The sequence below is a fragment of the Lynx canadensis genome, chromosome C1 (assembly GCF_007474595.2).
Source record: "Lynx canadensis isolate LIC74 chromosome C1, mLynCan4.pri.v2, whole genome shotgun sequence".
Classification (NCBI taxonomy): domain Eukaryota; kingdom Metazoa; phylum Chordata; class Mammalia; order Carnivora; family Felidae; genus Lynx; species Lynx canadensis.
In genome coordinates, this window is record NC_044310.1 from 103,773,992 (window position 1) to 103,793,439 (window position 19,448).

At 44.0% G+C, this 19,448-nt stretch overlaps 1 protein-coding gene across 5 annotated transcripts; it reads left to right on the forward strand.

The window, feature by feature from the left end:
- The first annotated feature begins 111 nt into the window (after window positions 1–111).
- On the forward strand, window positions 112–19,233 carry CD160 (CD160 molecule). Of its 5 annotated transcripts, none has more exons than XM_030326129.1 (5): window positions 112–347; window positions 9,829–9,973; window positions 10,658–10,984; window positions 15,436–15,570; window positions 17,442–19,233. In XM_030326129.1, exons 1-5 carry the CDS (start codon window positions 300–302, stop codon window positions 17,447–17,449), a joined length of 663 nt encoding a protein of 220 aa, XP_030181989.1. In that variant the 5' UTR covers window positions 112–299; the 3' UTR covers window positions 17,450–19,233. The 5 variants fall into 5 exon arrangements, with proteins under 5 accessions (XP_030181989.1, XP_030181990.1, XP_030181991.1 ...); XM_030326131.1 differs by lacking the exon at window positions 112–347 and adding an exon at window positions 1,108–1,190; XM_030326128.1 differs by lacking the exon at window positions 112–347 and adding an exon at window positions 1,109–1,190 and having other exon boundaries at window positions 9,704–9,973.
- Window positions 19,234–19,448: the final 215 nt, after the last annotated feature.

Sequence of the window (19,448 nt, forward strand, 5' to 3'; positions counted from 1 at the left end):
ATGAAAAATTTCCCCAACCCCACTTCTGATGACACCTCTTGGGCTCCTGGGGAGCCTGCCATTGGTTAGCAATCATGCTGGGTGTTTGTTGCAGAACCACGGGGCTTCCTGCTGCTCTGGGTGCCCCCTGGCACGGAGCCTGGCCCAGTCTTGCAGAAGTTAGGACCTTGCAGAAGTTAGCTTCTCACTCTCACTCAGATCGGTGCTCTTCCCACCAAAGTGCACAACACTAGAGTTTAGGAGTAATCCCAGCAATCCCTCCAGCCACCAGTGACCAAGAAGGAACAGAACAGAGCAGAATGGAAATGGCTCGAGGGGTCATAGGTCAGCCACCCACCTGCTCACCGGTACGTACAGGACTGTTTGGGCTGCCCCGCTCCCTGTCTCCGGTGCCCGCCCCAGCCTCCCTCATAGCCCCACCCTCCTTCTCCCCCTTCAACCTGGAGCTGCTCTCTACTCTGCCCAGTCCTTTTTTTTTTTTTTTTTTTTTTTTTTTTTTTTAGAGAGAGAGAGATTGAGAGAGTGTGTGAGAGGGGGAGGGGGCAGAGGCAAAGGGGAGAGATAGAGTCCCAAGCAGGCTCCATGCTCAGTGCGGAGCCCGACGCAGGGTCCGACCCCACAACCCTGGGACCATGACCTGAACCAAAATCGAGAGTCAGACGCTCAACCAACTGAGCCATCCAGGTGCCCCTACTCTGTTCTGTCTTTAAGTCTCTCAGGAAGACTTGCTACTCTTCTTTATACGTGACAGCACGTGGCTGTCCTTACATCTCCTAGTCATTCTATTACCCGTCTTGTCTTTATTCTGAATCACCGAGTGAAAAACCTTTGTCCCCGAATGTGAAGAAAGCAATTTCCAAGAGCACTTTTTCTCAGCCCTCTCAGCAGACAGTTAGAGTCTGTCCCTAACACACAAAGAAAGGAAGAGGAAAAGGAGAAAGGAGCAGAGGATGGGGTGGTAGAGAAAAAAAAGGCACAGTGGGGGTGGAGGAGAGAGAAGTAGGCCGACCCCTGCCTGCTACAAAAACCCATGCTGTGGTTTTCAAAGACCATATATACCAGCCGTGAAGGTGTGAGCAGTGACGGAAGTGGGAGACGCCCGAGGAGCAAGTCAGGGGCTGAGGCTCCATCAAAGTGCCTTCACCAGAGCCCCCGGCCTATGAGCAAGAAAGAAGGACGTCAGTCCGGAGGTAATAAGGCCCGCTGGGGACCCGGGGTCCAGGAGCAGGGATGGGACAGTTGACAGAACTGCTCACGTAAGGACAGGCTCCCGGTGGGGTCCCTGAGAAACCCTGATTTTTGAAATGTCCTTTACCCTCGGGAGCCTGGGAAACAGAAGTGTTGCTCGGTGCCAGCTGGGCCACCATGCTCGCCCTTCCCCTGCAGGCTTTCAGGGGTACGGGCCCCATTCTGGCACCTCAAGTGAGAAAGAACCGTACTGTGTGTTCAGGGCAGGGAAATCTGGGCGAGCTCCTTGAAGCAACTGTACGCGAGGGAGCCTCTCCTGTGGTCCTGGAGCCTCTAGGCCACTGTCTTTTGTTCAGTGCTCACAGGTGATGAGTGACAAAGGGTCGTTCTCACCAAGAAAAAGGAGGTGGTTACTAGAGGAAGTTACCAAGTTTTGGATCAACTCTCCTCCGAATCCCTCAAAGCCTGGCCTAGGACAAGCCTCTGGGCTCCTTGGTCCTGTAAGGCACCCCGGAGGGAACTTCACACTGCAGATGTTTGCTCTGGGGGTAACACCAACAGGAGGGGGCTTCAGGCCAACTGGCATGTTTTGGAGAGTCAACTTGGGAATTTCAGGGTGAAAATAATGGTTTAGAAACAGTTTCCCTTCGGGCTCCTGGGTGGCTCAGTCGGTGAGCATCAAACTCTTGATTTCTGCTCAGGTCATGATCCCAGGACCGTGAGCTCAAGTTGAGTCTGGGTCCATGCTGAGTATGGAACCTGCTGAAGATTCTCTTTCTTTCTCTCTCTCTCTCTCTCTCTCTCCTTCTGACCCTCTCCCCTGCTTGAGCTCTCTCTCTCTCTCTCTCTCTCTCTCAAATTAAATAAATAAATATTTTTCCTCCAAGTTCCAGAGTTATGCACTTTAGTGGAAGACATTTCACTCCAAAATCAGGAGAGCTGGTTGCCTCAGTTTCCCTAACGGCAAAATGAGGAGCCTGTTCTACAGGAATTCTTAACTGGGGGGGGGGGGGGGGTCCATTCATGGGATTCCTGAATCTGGGAGAAACATTATTTATTTCCACCAGTCTCTAGCTGAAAGTTAGCCTTTGCTTCGATTATGAATGTCGGCAACAAGCCTCGACAGAATTTGCCATCAACAGAAATCAGAAATATTTTCACATCTCATTACAATTGTCATGGATTTCTCAAAATGTTGCCTACGCTCATCACTACTATGAAGTTATGATGGTTACTGATGGTTACCGGCTGGGTGTGCCCAGGAGGTTAAGAGCCACAAGCCTGAGAAAGCAGGCAACTGCTCCAGGGCCTCCTAATATGCTAACCTCAGTGTATTTACTAATCTGTTTCTAGTTTAAGGAAGTCGGGGTTGAGGTGGATGAAATCCCATCTCTGGGTCTGGGGGCATCATTCTCAGCTTCGTGGGAGAGTTGCAAACAAGTATTTGTGAGGCTGATTGCTAACCTTCCAGCCCCTCTGAGAGGTCAGATCTGGGCTTTAGCAGCAAAGAGAAGAGCCTCTTCCTTACCGTCGCGTCCCCACCAGCGACAGTCCCCACGCCCCAGAAAACCTCGGGCACAGATTCATGCATCATTTAATTATCGCAACATTTCGCAGAAGGGAGTTTTAAACACAAGAGGAATGAGCGGCTGGGCAAGGTTAGTAACGCGCCGGAGGCCACAGGAAGCTTGGATTGGAATCTGGGACTTCACGTGCCCCCACCTTACAAGGTCGGGGGCCAGGAGGGTGCTTACCTCCGGAGGCGCATCCTCCTGGCTGCGCTGGGCAGCCAGCATAGTTCAGGGGGCCCAGGGAAGGCTGAAAGTTGAGGATGCCATCCTCACCTGTCACCCTTGCCGATTCCGGGGCTTGCCCAGAGAGTCCCATTTCCCTGTCCACCATCTCTTCCCGCTGTGGAGGGCCAGTTGCTGTTCTAGCACAGGCTGCGCCCCCAGGACCCACCGGACGCGACCTTGCACCCCCTACACCTCTCCCAGTAGTTCAGGGTTTCCGCGGGTGGCAGCACGCTCTGCCTCGCGCCCCGGCGGCTCACGGGCCTTCCCTGTTCCATCTGGAAAGCAGCGCCCTCTAGCGGTCAGAGTGCAGAAGCGGCTGTGCCTACCCCGCCGGGCCCTGCCCGCGTCACGCCGGGGTGCCCCCCCTCCGGGCACCAAGGTCACCTACACCAAGAGCATCCTTTCCCCCATGGCCCCCACCCGTCCCGGCCCTCTTGAACCGCCCACGATAGACTTACACTCTCTGCTCCAGCTCGGCCCTAGGCACCGCGAGGCCCAGCCACAGGGAAAAGCCTGGCGCCTGCCAGCCGGCCCGCCAGTCTGCAGCTCTCTTCTTGGAAGCAGTCCCTACCCTGCCCCCTCCCATCCCACTGCACCAGTCCCTCAGGAAACACGCCTAGAGAAGGAACATGACCTTCTCAACATCTCACAGCTAATGCAGAGCCCGGATTGGAGGCCAAATCTCCCCAGCCCTCACCACCGGCTCCCCAAAGTCAGCAACCATCTGTCAAGGCCTAACTGCACTCCCTTCTTGCAGCCTTTCCAGACCCCTCGTTCAGAATTTCTCTTTTCCTATTCCTTGATATACTTTATGACCTTATTATTGTCATCAAAGCCCTCCTTGGATTGCAGGTGTTCCTGAATGGCTAGATAGCTGTGAGAAGAGGGACAAAGGACATGAGAAAGACTCACATACCTTGGGAATTAGAATCCTAGCTCCTTTACTTAGAAGCAGTGATTTTAAGCTACTCACAGTGCCTCTCTAATCTTCCATATGCTTAGTAAAAGTGACAGATTTTTAAATAACCATAATAGCTGTGTTTTAGAAGAACTGAACACAATTGTGTATGTGGATGTTGCATGGGACACTGTAAATTGCCCCCAATATGAGGAAGCATAAAAATAATCATAGCTAACATTTACTGAGCCCTTACTCTATGCCAGCCACTATACTGGCATTATACCAGGTAACTAGTTTACATGGTTGCCTCCTTTAACCCCAACAACAGCCCTGGGAAGAGAATATTAGCACCATTGTATAGCTCAGTAAGCTGTTTTTCAGAGAGGTTAAGAAACTTGCCTAACATCACACAGCTAGCTAGTAAGTGTCAAAGCCAGATTATAGACCTGTCCTTCTGACTAAAGGCTGCACAGAACCACGAGGACAGTCTGCCTCGGTTTTAATGATCTCTCTGTGCTCTATGGTGCCTGACACATCAGAGGTGTTCAGTGTTTGTCAAATATGCCCATTTATTTATTAAGGGCTGAGCACAGTTCCTGTCCCAGGAGCCTAAGAAACTTGCTTGTCACACAACTAGTAAGTTTTGGATCCGGTCTTAGACACAAGCAGTCTGGCCCCAGAGCCCATGCATTTTTTTTTTTTAATGTTTATTTATTTTTGAGAGAGAAAGAGACAGCACGTGAGTGGGGTGGGGGTGCAGAGAGAGACACACACAGAATCCAAAACAGGCTCCAGGCTTTGAGCTGTTAGCACATAGCTTGATGCAGGGCTTGAACCCACAAACTGTGAGATCATGACCTGAGCCAAAGTCGGACGCCTAACTGACTGAGCCACCTAGATGCCTCCAGAGTCTATGCTTTTAACTACAAACCTAGGCTAAATGAGTAATTGCAATCCTTCTTTATCTTCCTTTTCAAATCAGATGTTACTTTGTAGCTAGACACAAAAGCATGTCACTAAATGTTTCAATGTTTTGCTTCAAGAGTCAACCAGACATTCTGATGAAGACATAGAACAGCATGAAAGTATAACAACACAGGACAGGGAACAAGAGGTCAGGGCTAGGGCAGCAGCACTGGGGGCCAGACCACTGGGATTTTATTAGGATCGTGGCACATTAATAGAGAAGTATAGAGAAAATCAACAATTGTCTTTATTTAGATTTTCTTTTGCTAACAGCACTTCACAGTTTTTATCCTATAGACCCTAATACAATCTTGCTACATTTTAAATTCCTGGGAATTTTATGGGATTTTTGTTGTTGTTGCTATGAGTGGCATTTCTACTTCTATCATATTTTCTGACTAGCAGTTGTATCCAGGAAATATTTATAATTTTATGTATTTATTTTGTATCTGATTAAATTTTATTTATGTTATATGTTTATCTTATTATTTTATGTAAATTATAAATACATAATACTCTATACTATGGATATGCCATAATTTATTCAACCATTCTCTGACCGATGGGTGTTTACCTTTTTTCTAGTTTTTTGGCATTGTAAATACTATTGCAGCAAATATCCTTAAACATATATTCCATCACACTCATGTTTTTATTTCTATAAGCAGAGCCAAAAGTCCAGGGTATATTTTCACCCAGGGTGAACTATTGTACGTATTTCCTAAGACTCTCAGTAGAATCAGATTTATTTATTTTTAATGGTTATCTATTTTTGAGAGAGAGAGAGAGAGAGAGAGAGAGAGCGAGCGTGTGCGTGCACATGAGTGGGGGAGGGGCAGAGAGAGAAGGGGGACAGAGGATCCAAAGTGGGCTCTGTGCTGACAGCAGAAAGCCCAATGCAGGGCTCAAACTCACGAACCACAAGTTCACGACCTGAGCCAGAGTCGGAAGTTCAACGGACTGAGCCACCCAGGCACCCTGAATTGGATTTATTGATCATTTTCATTTGTGCTCATCTGTTGGGTGGTAATTCTGAAATTCTGGACTCTGAACTTTTTTTTTTTTATTTTTTTTAATGTTTATTTTTGACACAGAGAGAGACAGAGCATGAGTGGGGGAGGGGCAGAGAAAGAGGGAGACACAGAATTCGAAGCAGGCTCCAGGCTCTGAGCTGTCAGCACAGAGCCCGATGCAGGGCTCGAACCCACAGACCGTGAGATCATGACCCGAGCTGAAGTCGGATGCTCAGCCGACTGAGCCACCCAGGTGCCCCTGGACTCTGAACTTTTAAAACTTTGCACTTCCCTATTAAGACTGAACAACTTTTCATTACATTTCCTATTTTGTGAACTGCCTATTCAGATATTCCCTGAATATCTGTTGTTTCTAATATTCTTTCATTGTTTCTAATATTCTTAATTCTCTTGGGTTTTCCAAATGCAAGTCACATCAGGGGCGCCTGGGTGGCTCAGTCAGTCGAGTGTCTGACTTTGGCTCAAGTCATGATCTCCCAGTTTGTGGGTTTGAGTCCTGCATCGGGTTCTGTGCTGACATCTCAGAGCCTGGAGCCTGCTTCAGATTCTGTGTATCTCTCTCTGCCCCTCCCCTGCTCATACTCTCTCTCTCTCTCTCTCTCAAAAATAAACATTTAAAAAAAAGTTACATCAAGTGGAAATATTTTGCCTCAAGATTTCCAGTATTTATACCCTTAACTTTATTCTCTTGTCTAAATGCAATGACTAATGTTCCCAGAAAAATAGAAAATAATAAAGGTAATAGGAAGCACCTTTGCCTTTCTCCTAATCTTAATAGAAATGATCTTATATTTTACCATTAAATATGATTCTAGAATTTTATTTGAGATATATATTTCTCCATTATGTTGAATAATACTCAACTGTCACCATTTTCCTTAGAGTTTTCATGGGAATGAATATGAGATTTTATCAGAATATTGACTTTCTTCTTTGATTTATTAACATAGTAACTGATATTAATAGATTTCCTAATATTGAATCATCCAAGAATTTCTAAGATAAATTCCACTCCATTTGTCATGGTGTGTTACATTTTTAATATCCTGCTTGATTGATTTGCTAACGTTTTATTTAGGATTTTACACGAATGTTCATATAAGTCAGATTGGTCTGCAGTCTTCTTTAGGCTTTAATGTTTTGGTGTTAGTAACAAGAAATGAGATTTCCTTCTTTTTCTATGCTATCAGTTTGAACAACATCAAAATATCTCAAAGAATTTATTTATAAACTATCCAAAGTAGTGCTTTCTGGAAAGATAGTACCAAATAATTTTCTGTTTCTTCCATGGTCATTGGGCCCTTTAGGTTTCCTCTATTTTTCTGAGTCAATTTGGCCATTTGTATTTTCATAGAAAATTATTTATTTCAACCAGATTTTCTAACTCTTCAGCTTAAGGTAATACAAAAATATCCCTTTTCATTTTTAGTTCCAATTACATTTATGATTTTTTTCTTCTTTCTTATTCCTAATTTTCACTTTCCTCCATTTTCCCTTTATTCCATTAGTTTATTTTCATTTTATTTTATTGTGGTTTCCCCTTATAGGGCTATAAGCTGGAATTTAAAGGATGATTAAGAGTTTATCAGGCAGAGGGGCAGCTGGGTGACTCAGTCAGTTGAGCATCTGACTTTTGGTTTTGGCTCAGGTCATGAGCTCATGGTTTGTGAGATCATGCTCTGCACTGACAGTGTGGAGCCTGCTTGGGATTCTCTCTCTTCCTCTCTGTCTCTCAAAATAAATAAATAAACTTTTTTTTTTAATTAAAAAAAAAAAAAAAGAGGGGCATCTGGGTGGCTCAGTCATTTGGGCATCCAACTTCAGCTCAGGTCACGATCTCATGGTTCATGAGTTTGAGCTGACCAGAGCCTGGAGCCTGCTTCAGATTCTGTGTCTCCCTCTCTGCCCCTCCTCACTTGTACTCTTCTCTCAAAAATGAATAAATATTAAAAAAAAAAATGAAATGAAAAAAAGAGTTTCTCAGGCAGAGACAGAAAGGAAGGCATCTCCAAAAGAGTAGACAAAATGGGCAGAAATCTGCAGGTTTGAAATAGCTTAGGGTATTCAGTGAATTGTATCTTGGGTCAGCTAGGATGGTGATTCAGGGGTGGGAGGAGGAAGCACCAGACTAGGAAGGAATCCCACCAGGGAGTGTCATTCTACCTCTACCTCATCTTTGCAGCATGTCCTCAGGACCCAAATGCCTGATGGGAACACCTCATTGGCCCAACCCCAGCTTTCGGAGGGTAGGAAGAAAGTGTATCTGGTCCTTTGGGCTCCTGAAGAGAGAGCATCGGAGCTCTACTTTCTATGAGGACTCACAGGGAGGTACCGAGAGGAGAAAAGAGAGGGAGGCTGGTTCCACCAGAAGATACTACTGGGTAGCCAGAAGAATGATAAATATCAACTGTGTGGAGTCACTGAGATCTTTTAACTGGGGAGAATGCCACATTCAGATCTGTGTTGCTGAGGCTTGTTTTTCAATATTTTGAAGTAGACAGCCACCTCATTATACAGGTGAGGGACGGGCCAGGTGAGGACCTGAGACAAGCCCGAGAGCACAGAATCATCAAGAGTTGGGATCAGAGTGCCACCAAGTTTTCTAGGTTTAGGAAAATTTAAGAAACACTCTGAAGGAAAGAAATGCAAAGTATCTTTACCTGAAAAGAGGAGGTAATGGTATCTGTGAAGATTAAAATGATTCAATGCATAGGGGGCACCTGGGTGGCTCAGTTAAGTGTCCTACTTCAGCTCAGGTCATGATGTCGCGGACCCCTACAGTTACAGTGGCTTGTTCCTTGTCCTCAATTTCATTTCTGAAATTTTTCACAATATACTGTTTTGGTTCAGTTTGGGGTTTTTTGACATGAGGATACTTTTTCTTAGCTAGGATGAGAGGATATAAACGGTAAAACAATAAAAATATTGGAAGAAAACTTTAAGTCCAACCTGAGGGAAACTTCTTAATACAGGAAACAGAGGACTTAAAAGATAGATGCACTGTATTTAACTACACACAAACGTGAATTTTCCTGATGGAAAGAAACATCATATCAGAAGATAAACAATGAATTGGGAGAAAATATTTGTTAAAACAAAAAAGTCAGGTTACTATCTCTAACAGAGAAAAAACTGATTTTTTAAAAAGGTGATTTTGAAAAACATGCAGAAAAAATGAACAGGCAATTCATAGAAGAGGAAATACTATTGACCAATAAATGTATGCGGAGATCCTCCCCCTCACTAGATATGGAAATGCAAAATAAAACAACAGTGAGATCTAACTTTTTAGATCTCAAATTGATCCAATTCATCAAATTGGAAAAAATATGACAGTATCCAGTGCTGACAAGCACATTCTTGAACATCTGAGTTTCAACCATATCTTTGGAGAGCAATCTGATAATATATAGCAGAAAAAAAATTAAAAAAAAAATTTTTTTTAATGTTTATTTTTTACAGAGAGAGAGAAAGAGACAGAGCATGAGCAGGGGAGGGGCAGAGAGAGAGAGAAGACACAGAATCCAAAGCAGGCTCCAGGCTCTGAGCTGTCAGCACAGGGCCTGACACAGGGCTCGAAATCACAGACCGTGAGATCATGACCTGAGCTGAAGTTGGACGCTCAACCGACTCAGCCACCCAGGCGTCCAGCAGAAAAAATTTTAATGTTCATATTCGTTGACCCAGTAATCCAACTTAATTTAGAAAAAAGTATTCTGACAATAGAGCCTTTAGTGTCTCCCTGTATAGGTGTCTTACCTCTTTTGTCCTCTCTCCTCTCCAGCATACCTCACTTGATAAACTATCTCATTTCCCAGCCAGCTGGACCCTCATGCCCAAGCCTTCCTCCACCTGACTTAAGCCAACTTAAGCTAGTGCCTGGAACAGGGAGATGGTCTTGGAGCCCGGAAGGCCTTGTCTAGGAATCCCCATGTGCTTTCAGGAAATCGAGGCCAAGGACATCACTGGAGCCAACGTTTGCTTTGAGTTTCTGCAGCTGCTGACAACGTGCCAGACCCTGATGGCACCTGGCAGAGGCTGCTTGGTCCTGGCCATTCTGCTGGCAATGGTGGACATCCGACTTGGTGGTGAGGACAGCCCACCCCCAGATCCCCAGAGCAGAGACAGCCATCAGGGAAAATCCCGTACTCGTGAGAAGGAATGGATCCCAAGATTTTTTTCTCTGGTGGGGAAGAAAAGAACCCACTGCCTCTTGACACTAGTGAAAGGGCAAAAACATAGTTTCATGTTTTTTGTTAAAACGAATACTGTTGCCCACCCCATCAGACATTCTGCCCCTGTGTGTTGCTATGTGTTGCTGAGAGCCTGGTAATCTGGACCTCAATCGAAGATTCTTTCAGCATCTTACACATTTCCAACTTTATGAATCCCGGGTTTGAGACTCAGATACTACAATATGTGTCAAGTATATAACCCATTTAACCCCCATGTACCTCAGTTTATAAAATGGGAACAACACATGTGTCTAGGGCTATACCGAGGATTAGATGTATACAAAAGTACTTTTAGTAAAGGTCCTATGCAAGTTCCATTTGGAGAGTAGAAATAAAATAGAAGTCATTTCTGAATTAATGAATAACTGGGATTGCAGGTCTCCCTCAGATAGGGGTATAGGCTGTAGACTACTCGTCTAAGGGGTGGTATTTAATGTCTGTTAGCCTCCACGTCTGCTCAACATTTCTCTGTGAATGAATTAGTCAGCCATGTATACCCGGCCTCCTGGGCCTAATTCCTCCCCCTTCCCCTTCCAGGGTGCTTGCACATCCTCAGCTCATTTTCCCAGGATGGAAAGCAATTAAGCTTGATCTGTACTTTGCGGCATACAAAAGAAGAGGCTGAGGGTGCTATAGTGTTTTTGTGCAAGGACAGGTCTTCGGGCTGTTTCCCTGAGACCAGCCTGCGGCAACTGAGACTTCGACGGGATCCCAGGGAAGATGGCATCAGCGAAAGATCATCTCAGTTGGTGTTCACCATAAACCATGCCACACCATCGGACAGCGGGACCTACCAGTGTTGTGCCACAAGCCAGAGGCCAGATATGCGCCTTCAGGGCCACTTTTTCTCTGTTTTAGTCACAGGTAAGCTCTGATCTCCCAAATGCCACCAGATGAGATAGTAAGCAGGGTCGGCGGCTGGAGCCAGAAGTAGTTACTTCGGGTCCTGGGTAGGAGTCTCCTTGGGGGAAGAGTCTTTCCCATGACTCGGTCATTTCCCACCAGTCCCACCAGCAAATGCCACCTCTCCTCAAAGCATGGATACAAAAGTGGTCTCATTTTGTCTTTAATTTTAAAAATCTTACTGAGGTAAGCCATTCAATTTTGAGTGACGCTGAGACTGAGTCACAAGAAGGTAAAGCAAATCGTTCAATTTGTCTCACTGACCAGTGCCAGTAGAAGCAGATAGAGGTCTGGAATTTAGGCTTCTTGGTTCTGATTCAGAGATCTCTCACAAATGTGGTTCTATTTCTAAATATAGGCACTGAGCCTTCAGGCTGTGATAGATATGGATTTTAGATAAAACGGATGGTTGTCTTAAGAGCATTAGTTTTAAGATCTTAGTTTTAAGAAACAGAAACCCACTCAAGCTGCCATAGGTTAAAAGGAAAAAAATAATAAAACAGGAAGCATAGCTGGCATTTATGAGTTTTGTTTCTGGAATCAGACACCAGAAATCCAACAGAACTTAAAAAGAGTTACGATCTCAATGTCTCTGGGGCAGCAAGGCCTCTCATCTCTGCATATTTCCTTCATTTTGTGCATACTCCCCTATTCTGTTACTACTTTGACAAAACCTAAATATGGTTACTCCAGCCTCAGCTTTATATATGACTTCCTCATATACCCCGCAGTGCGTGACTCCGTGTTTCTATATTCCGAAAGGAGCAAGCCTTCAAAACTGAGAATTATGTTCTTTTTAAAATTTATTTATTTTGAGAGAGAGAAAGAGCAAGCAGGGGAGGGGTAGAAAGAGAGGGAGAGAATCCCAAGCAGGCTCCATGCTGTCAGCACAGAGTCTGAGGCAGGGCTTGAACTCATGAACTGTGAGATCATGATCTGAACCGAAACCAAAAGTCGGACGCTTCACTGACTGAGTCACCCAGGCACCCCGAGAATTATGTTCTAATTGGAATTGTATACCCAACCAAACTACCAATCAAATGTGAGGAAAGAATAAAGACAGACATGCAATGACTGGAAAAGAAAAAAAAAGCCATCAATGTGATCTTAAGAAGCCACCAGAGGTCTGCTTCAAAAAAACAGGAAAGTAAATAGGTAGAGTGGATAAAATGGGATCCAGGAAAGTAAGGACTCTAATAGGGAAAAGAGATAAGGAAACCCTGGAATGGAAAAGGGCCAAAACAGGCAATTAGTCCAAAAGGAACAAGAGAAAGGGGACTCTGGAAGATGTATAGTGGGTAAAAATTGAATTGATAGGTCTTCTTTCTGAAGGCCTGTGATAGATTGGATGAAGGATTAAAGACACAGATATGGAAAATTTTGCCTGGTTAAAAAAAATTAAAGTCATCATTATCTCCAGGGAAAACACTAAATTTTACAAAAGGAAGCCTAATCATGGCACACAACTTGGCTCTGTAATAGGTAACATTTACAGAAACCAGATCATCTAAAAATTAATTTAACTAAAATGTGTAATATAATGATTTGTGAAAGATGCAGAAATGGGGAAGGAGGTAGAGGTTTAAGAGAAACATATCCTCATCTTCTTTAACAGAAAATCAATAACGTCTAAACTTTATCATCAAGAAGTGGCAATATAAGCACACGATTTCAGAATATGGTGAATGAAACAGCTCAGAGTTGACAGTGCAACCACTATTCTCTAGGGAATAAGCATAGGAAGACTAAAGGACACTGTTATTATGCTCTATGAACTTTCAAGTACTATCTTATGTTTTAACTTTAAGAAAAATAGAAATAAATTACTTCCCTCCCAAATAAAAACCCAGCCTGGAACCTTTTAACAAATGCTTTCATCATCTCCTATGGTTAGCAGTTAACCCACATTTTCTACTGCAGTCTAGACTAATTTAGAGTTTCTTCCTTGCTTCCTGGTACCTTCCTCTCTGACCCTGCTTCCAGTCAGCCCACCTTACCAAACTCCCAATCTCTATCAGCTTCTGTGACTCTGTACTTCCCAGGTTTCCTACCTGTATGTTCTCTCTTCGTCTGTCACTATTTCCTCCTCCCACCTCTCAAACGTGTGAATTCATTCCCTCAGACTCACTCCTCACCTCTTCGATCTTTGTGCTGTCTCCTAAGTTCTCATACCCTCCTGATTTTAACCTGCACCTCCCTGCAAACCGACCCATGAATCAATTTCTCCAGCTCTAACTTCTTTCCTAAGTTTCAATTTAATGTTTTCACTGACAACTGTCCCGCTTGCCATCTCCTCACACTCAACCTGAGACCCTACTTCTGCCCATGATTTACAGTTGAAATCTTGGTGCCTTTTTTCTCTTCCCCATCCAGTTACTAAATACTACTAGTTCTTTCCTACTTTCATTCCTTTCTTCCCAAAGGGGTTTTCCAAGTCTTCATCATCTCACACTGAAAATATTCCAAGTCTCCTGACTGACAAGCCCCTTGAAATCCGAGTGTGTCTCGTTCATCTTTATTTCTCCTCCCACATCCTACCTCTGGACCTGGAACCGAGCCGTTACCTAATAGTCCATCAACTCTAAATACCATCTGTCTTCAATCCACATTGCCATCTGATCTCTTTCTAAAATGCTAATTTGTACATGCCACACCACTATTCACAGAGTGTTAAGGGCTTTCCAGTGTCTACGGGACGATGTCTGAATCACTTTTGCCTGGTATTGGACACTCTATACAATTTCATTTTACCATTTATGTGAATCCTGTTCCAGCTGATTTTACTAGTGGAAACTCCTCTGTCGTTCTTCTCATACTTGTCCTGTTGATTGTGCATCCCACAGGCACAGTGCTAAGCTTGCAGAACCCAATCGGAGCAGAAAAGCCCTTCTCCTTAGAAGCTAATCTATGTAGTCTATAACCTAGTCACGTTCTCCTAATACACCCTAAGCATTTCTACTTGTGATGGCTGTGAGATAAAATGCCTTTCTCATCCTCTCGGTTTATTTGAGTATTAGTGTCAGCACATATGGATGCTCACCAAATGCAGAGATGAGGTTCCTTTTGGAGGGTGAAACAAAGCTGGACAGGTAACATAGTGTCTGTAAACACTGTCTACCATTTACTGAGTGCTTACTGTGTGCCAGGCATTGCGCTGAATGATAGATCAATTCTTTCGATCTTCATGGCCTTTTTGAGGTTGGGCCTAATCTTGTCACGTGAAAAGTCAGGCTCAAAGCTAATCTGGGTAAGTTCATTCAGCTAGTAAATGGTAGATAAAAACCCAGATCTATTCCAAAGCCCAAGATTTTAACTTCTGCTAAACTGCTTGACACACTCCAGAAGATAGTTTTTAAATGAGATTTGGGGGCAATCAAGTCCAAGGTGACTAAGCTATGTTAGCTGTCTAACAAGACTCGGGCGCTTGCATGGCTCAGTCGGTTAGGCGTCTGACTTTGGCTCAGGTCATGATCTCATGGTTCATGAGCCCAAGCCCCATGTCGGGCTCTGTGCTGACAGCTAAGGGCCTGGAGCCTGCTTCGGATCCTGTGTCTCCCTCTCTCTCTCTGCCCCTCTTCAGCTTGCACTCTCTCTCTCAAAAATAAACAAACATTAAAACATTTTTTAAGAAAATAAGACAGATTTTAAAAGGTACAATCAAGGGGCACCTGGGTGGCTCAGTTAAAAAACGTCTGACTCTTGGGGCGCCTGGGTGGCTCAGTCGGCTGAGCGTCCGACTTCGGCTCAGGTCACGATGTCGCGGTCCGTGAGTTCGAGCCCCGCGTCGGGCTCTGGGCTGATGGCTCGGAGCCTGGAGCCTGCTTCCGATTCTGTGTCTCCCTCTCTCTCTGCCCCTCCCCCATTCATGCTCTGTCTCTCTCAGTCTCAAAAATAAATAAACGTTAAAAAAAAAAAATTAAAAAAAAAAAAAACGTCTGACTCTTGATTTTGGCTCAGGTCATGATCTCAATGGTTTGTGAGTTGGAGCCCTGCATCAGGCTGTGCACTGACGGCACAGAGCCTGCTTGGGTTTCTCTCTCCCTCTCTCTGCCCCTCCCCTGCTCATGCTCTCTCTCTCTCTCTCAAAATAAATAAAATAAACATGAAACAAAATAATAAAGTTCCTTTAAGGTAGGCCTGTTTGTATCCCCAGTGTGACACACAGTAGATTCTGTATCAGTTCACTGCTGCTTAATTAAATCATCATCACTACCCATAAATGTTAAAAAATATTTATTTGGGGAATAAATTGTGCTGAGAGCTATCCTTGGAGATAAAACAAACAAACAAACAACAAAAAACCAAAACCAAAACCAACAAAAAAAAAACCCAACCGTCCTGAGATGATGCAAAAGGAGGTATTAATGATTTCTGAAACCCTCACCTGATCCACTGATTCTCTTTTGAACCAGAGGCAGGGAACTACACAGTCAAAGGATTGAAGCAAAGAAGACACCTCGAGTTCACTCACAGTCAAGGCACTCCCAGTTCAGGCTTCCTGCAAAAGGTCTGGGTGATGCTGGCCACTAGCCTGCTGGCCCTTCAAGGTATGTTCAGAAGAGCCTGAAGCACCTACAATGAGGGTGCTACACCTTTGACACCTGGAGTATCCTCCAGGAGGTGATGGGTGGAAAGGGAGACTAGAGTGGGAGACTGAAATGCTGCTCAAGCCCTGGCCATCCACAGGAAACCATCGAACCAACACGAGGGCAAAACTGGTCCAAAGGGACTCAAGACTTCATATTACCCAGAGGAAGATGGATGAAACACATTTTCCACTGGATAGGAGGTCAGACCTGTTAGGAAAGAAAGCTTGTAGGAGAGGCAAATAAATAAATACAGCTGCCTCTCCCCATTGGACCAACAGCAGGCTACAAGTAAAGGCAAGAGGTATTTACCTATTAGGTGAAGAACAAGGCAAGAGACAGACTGGGTCTGGAGGTGGGTTGTAGAAGTGCAGCTCCTTGGCAAAGGGTGATGGGCAGAGTATATAAACACTTGGAACTGAGTCCCCTGCAGATCACAAATTTCCCTATTAGGTAACAGAGACTGGAACTCATGATTTGCCATTACATTTTTGTACAATCGGCACTGATGCAGGATTTTGCCTGTCCTTGGCATTCCTAATTCCATTTTATTTAAGCTTTCCTCAAATCAATAACTACCACAGTTCGTGTGCCGCCAGAATGTAAGCTCTATAAATGCAAGGACTTTTGTCTCATTTACCCCAACAAAGACAGTACCAGGCACATAGTAAGCTCTTAATAAATTTTTTTAAAAGAAAACTCGTATGATGGGTTAGGTTTTACATATGGGGATTCTAACCTCATCTCATTCTTCCGGGCAAACATTCCCTGATCAAGAAACAGGCACAAAGAGATTGTTTCTCCGGTTCATGGGAATTAACACAGGACCTTCTCACTCTAAAACCGTGTGCTCTCAGTAATTACCTACTATATGCTAAGCACCTTCTCTCCCTCCTTTACCACCCTCCCCATTCTGAGATTGCCTCCTCCCGTTTCCAGAAAGAGGACCACCTAGAACTCCCTACTCCAGTCCCTTAACTGCAAAATAGCAAAAGACCTTATCTGTGATCCTTGGCAAGGAGTTGCCAAATGGAAGCCTGTGACAGTTGTCAAGAGGAAACTGGTGAATATCAAGCAGTCTGACCCTTTAGACCGAATTCTTTACTGAATCTAAATTCCCTCAGATGGTCAGGCTACTCTGTCAGTAAAATAAATGTCATTTCTTCATAAATAAAAACTCTGAAAAGGAAATTGCAATCTATGACCGCTTACCACCTTTGACTTCCAAGTTATGCTAGAGCAAAGAATCTCTCTGCTTCCCCCTTTCCAATCAGGTGTTAAGAATGAACTTTTGATAGTTGGTGCCTTTTATCTTTCTCCCCCCAACTCAAGACCTAGCAGAACTACGGAAGAGGCACTGTTCAGGAGGCATCCTTTTGGACACACGTTTTCTCAGGTCCAAAGAGATTACGCAGATCAAGTTACCATCTTACACATGATCGAAACGATGATGAGGGAGTTCCCTGGATCTCTGGGCCTCCCTCCGCTCATGAAACCACCTTCAGTGAGTGTCCCTCTCCTAACACTGTGCCAGCCTTTGGTGCTACACATGGAGAATCCACCTGCAACTTTTTGAGTGGCACTGATTTCTTCTTTGATTGCCCTACTTTCCTGCAAAGAAACCTCAAAGGTTGGCGTCCTCCCCACTTCCACCAAAACCAGCCAGATTTGCTAGAGGACGCAAGTGCAATGTTAGCAATAAGATACAACTCATATAACCCCTTCCTTCTTTCCTTTCCATTCCCTCCTGAGTCACAAGGACCAAATAATGAATTACATCGGGTATCTAAGTTGTGTGGCAGTAATACCAACTTTCTTTTTTCTTCCTACAGCTTTGTAAGCCTGTGCCAGAAACTTAAAAAAAAGTTACAGCAAGATTAGCCTGACTCTGTAGCTTGCTGCCTTTCACATTGCCACATACAGAGAAGAAGACAGCACAGGGAAAGAGATGCTAAATACGCCAAGAATCTGGGGAATAGAAGGTGGGGCAAATGAGCATATTCCTTGACCTGCTCTCCTCACCACCAGATCAAAGCTTTCTTCCCACCCTGTCACCAGTTAAAAGAACAGCTGTTACAAAAGTGGATGGTGTACAGTTCTCACTCAAATATTGGATAAGTATGTGTGGTTTTGTGCCCAAGAAAAACGTTTTCCTTCCCCCTCCTCCAACACAGTAAACAAGGAAGCCAAACAAAATGAGAACACCAACTTTTTTGGAAGAGATTTTTATTTGACACTAGAAAGAAGAGAGAAGAAACAGGCAAAGATAGGTAGGAGAAGAAAGCCAGAGCCAGTGACTGACTCAGCACGAAACCAAGGAAATGAAGAGACCCTGGCATTGGGCAAAACCCCCCCCCCCCCCCCCCGTGCAGCTGAAGGAAGAAACAGCTGTGTGCCAAGCCGCAACACGGAGCATAAGTGCCCAGCTTCAACCATGTTTTTGTCCATCTCTTTGGTCACATCTCTTTCCTTTTAAATAAATGCCCAAAGCAATATTTGCAGCCTTCTCTTTTCTCCTAAAGTCACAAATCCTCTTGTCTTTCTCTCTGGACAGATGACCTCTTGTCCTAGTTAAGCAAGGAGTGAGAGAAGGAGTTGGGGGGATGGCAGGATATTCCTGACAGGAGAAACTTTGTGAATAAACAGATAGGAACACAGACAATTTAACTGGAGCTAAATGGGAAGCCATCAAAAGCAAACAGACACCTTACCTGTGATCCTTGGCCAGGACCTGCCAAATGTGGGAGCTACGGTTTGTGGGAAGAGGGAGAGAAAAGGCTGAAAAAGATGGGTTAAACCCTTATTAGTGATGGCTTGACCCTCAAACTAAGTAAGGATTTTGGATTTTGTGCCTTATGGAGGTAAAAAGAGTAGGCATGGAGTCAAAACATCTGGATTCACACTCTGGCTTTGCAATGTACCAGCTCTGGGTCCTTGGGCCAATGAAATTTTGATATGCTGTTTGTTTACTTATCTGTAAATGGGATCTTGCCTACGCTATCTTCTGTTTCCACAGGATCGCTCTGAGGTTCAAATGAGATTCTGGATTTTAAACCTAAAGCCATTTGAATACGGACTCCAAAGTCTCCAAAGCTTTCTCCATTATATTATGTTCACTTTAATCTTTCTCTACCGGTTTTATGTATGTTCTGTGTTTCTAAATTTTAAGCTCACATGGATGACATCTTTTGCTTTTTACTATTCAAAGAATCTTCTGAAATTTCTCAATATTACACAATCACTGGAAATTTCACAAAGAAGCTATGGAAAAAGTTTCACCCATTTTGCTATACTAATATAGGTCACACATAAATATCTGCAAAAGGATACATGATTGCTGCAAAAGCTTGTCAAGACATTCAAGAACATTAGACTATTAGCTCTGACTTGAACTAAGCAGAATAAGTAAAGCAACAGTAAGTTAGAAGTCTCATTTCTAAAGAATTTGTTTTGTTTATTCTGCTTATCTAAAGATTTGGTTAAAATGGAAATGTGAAATACTTCTATCTTGCCTTCAAAAATTATTGATACCACTGATTTCAAATAAGCCTACAAATTTCCATCCATGAATAGGTCGTTTTCTGAACACACATCTTAACCTCAATCTATACGAGTGATTCACAACCCATGCATGGAATGTGAACCTCTGTGAGGCCACGGAATTATTACAAGGAATCTACTTCAGCATTACCTTCAGTCTGAATAAATAATACTAGCTTACAAATATTTATATACTATATTTCAACTGGATATAGATTATGGTGTTACTAATAAAGACAAACTGATTTAAAAGCATTACCGAGGGGCGTCTGGCTGGCTTGGTCAGAACAGCATATGAC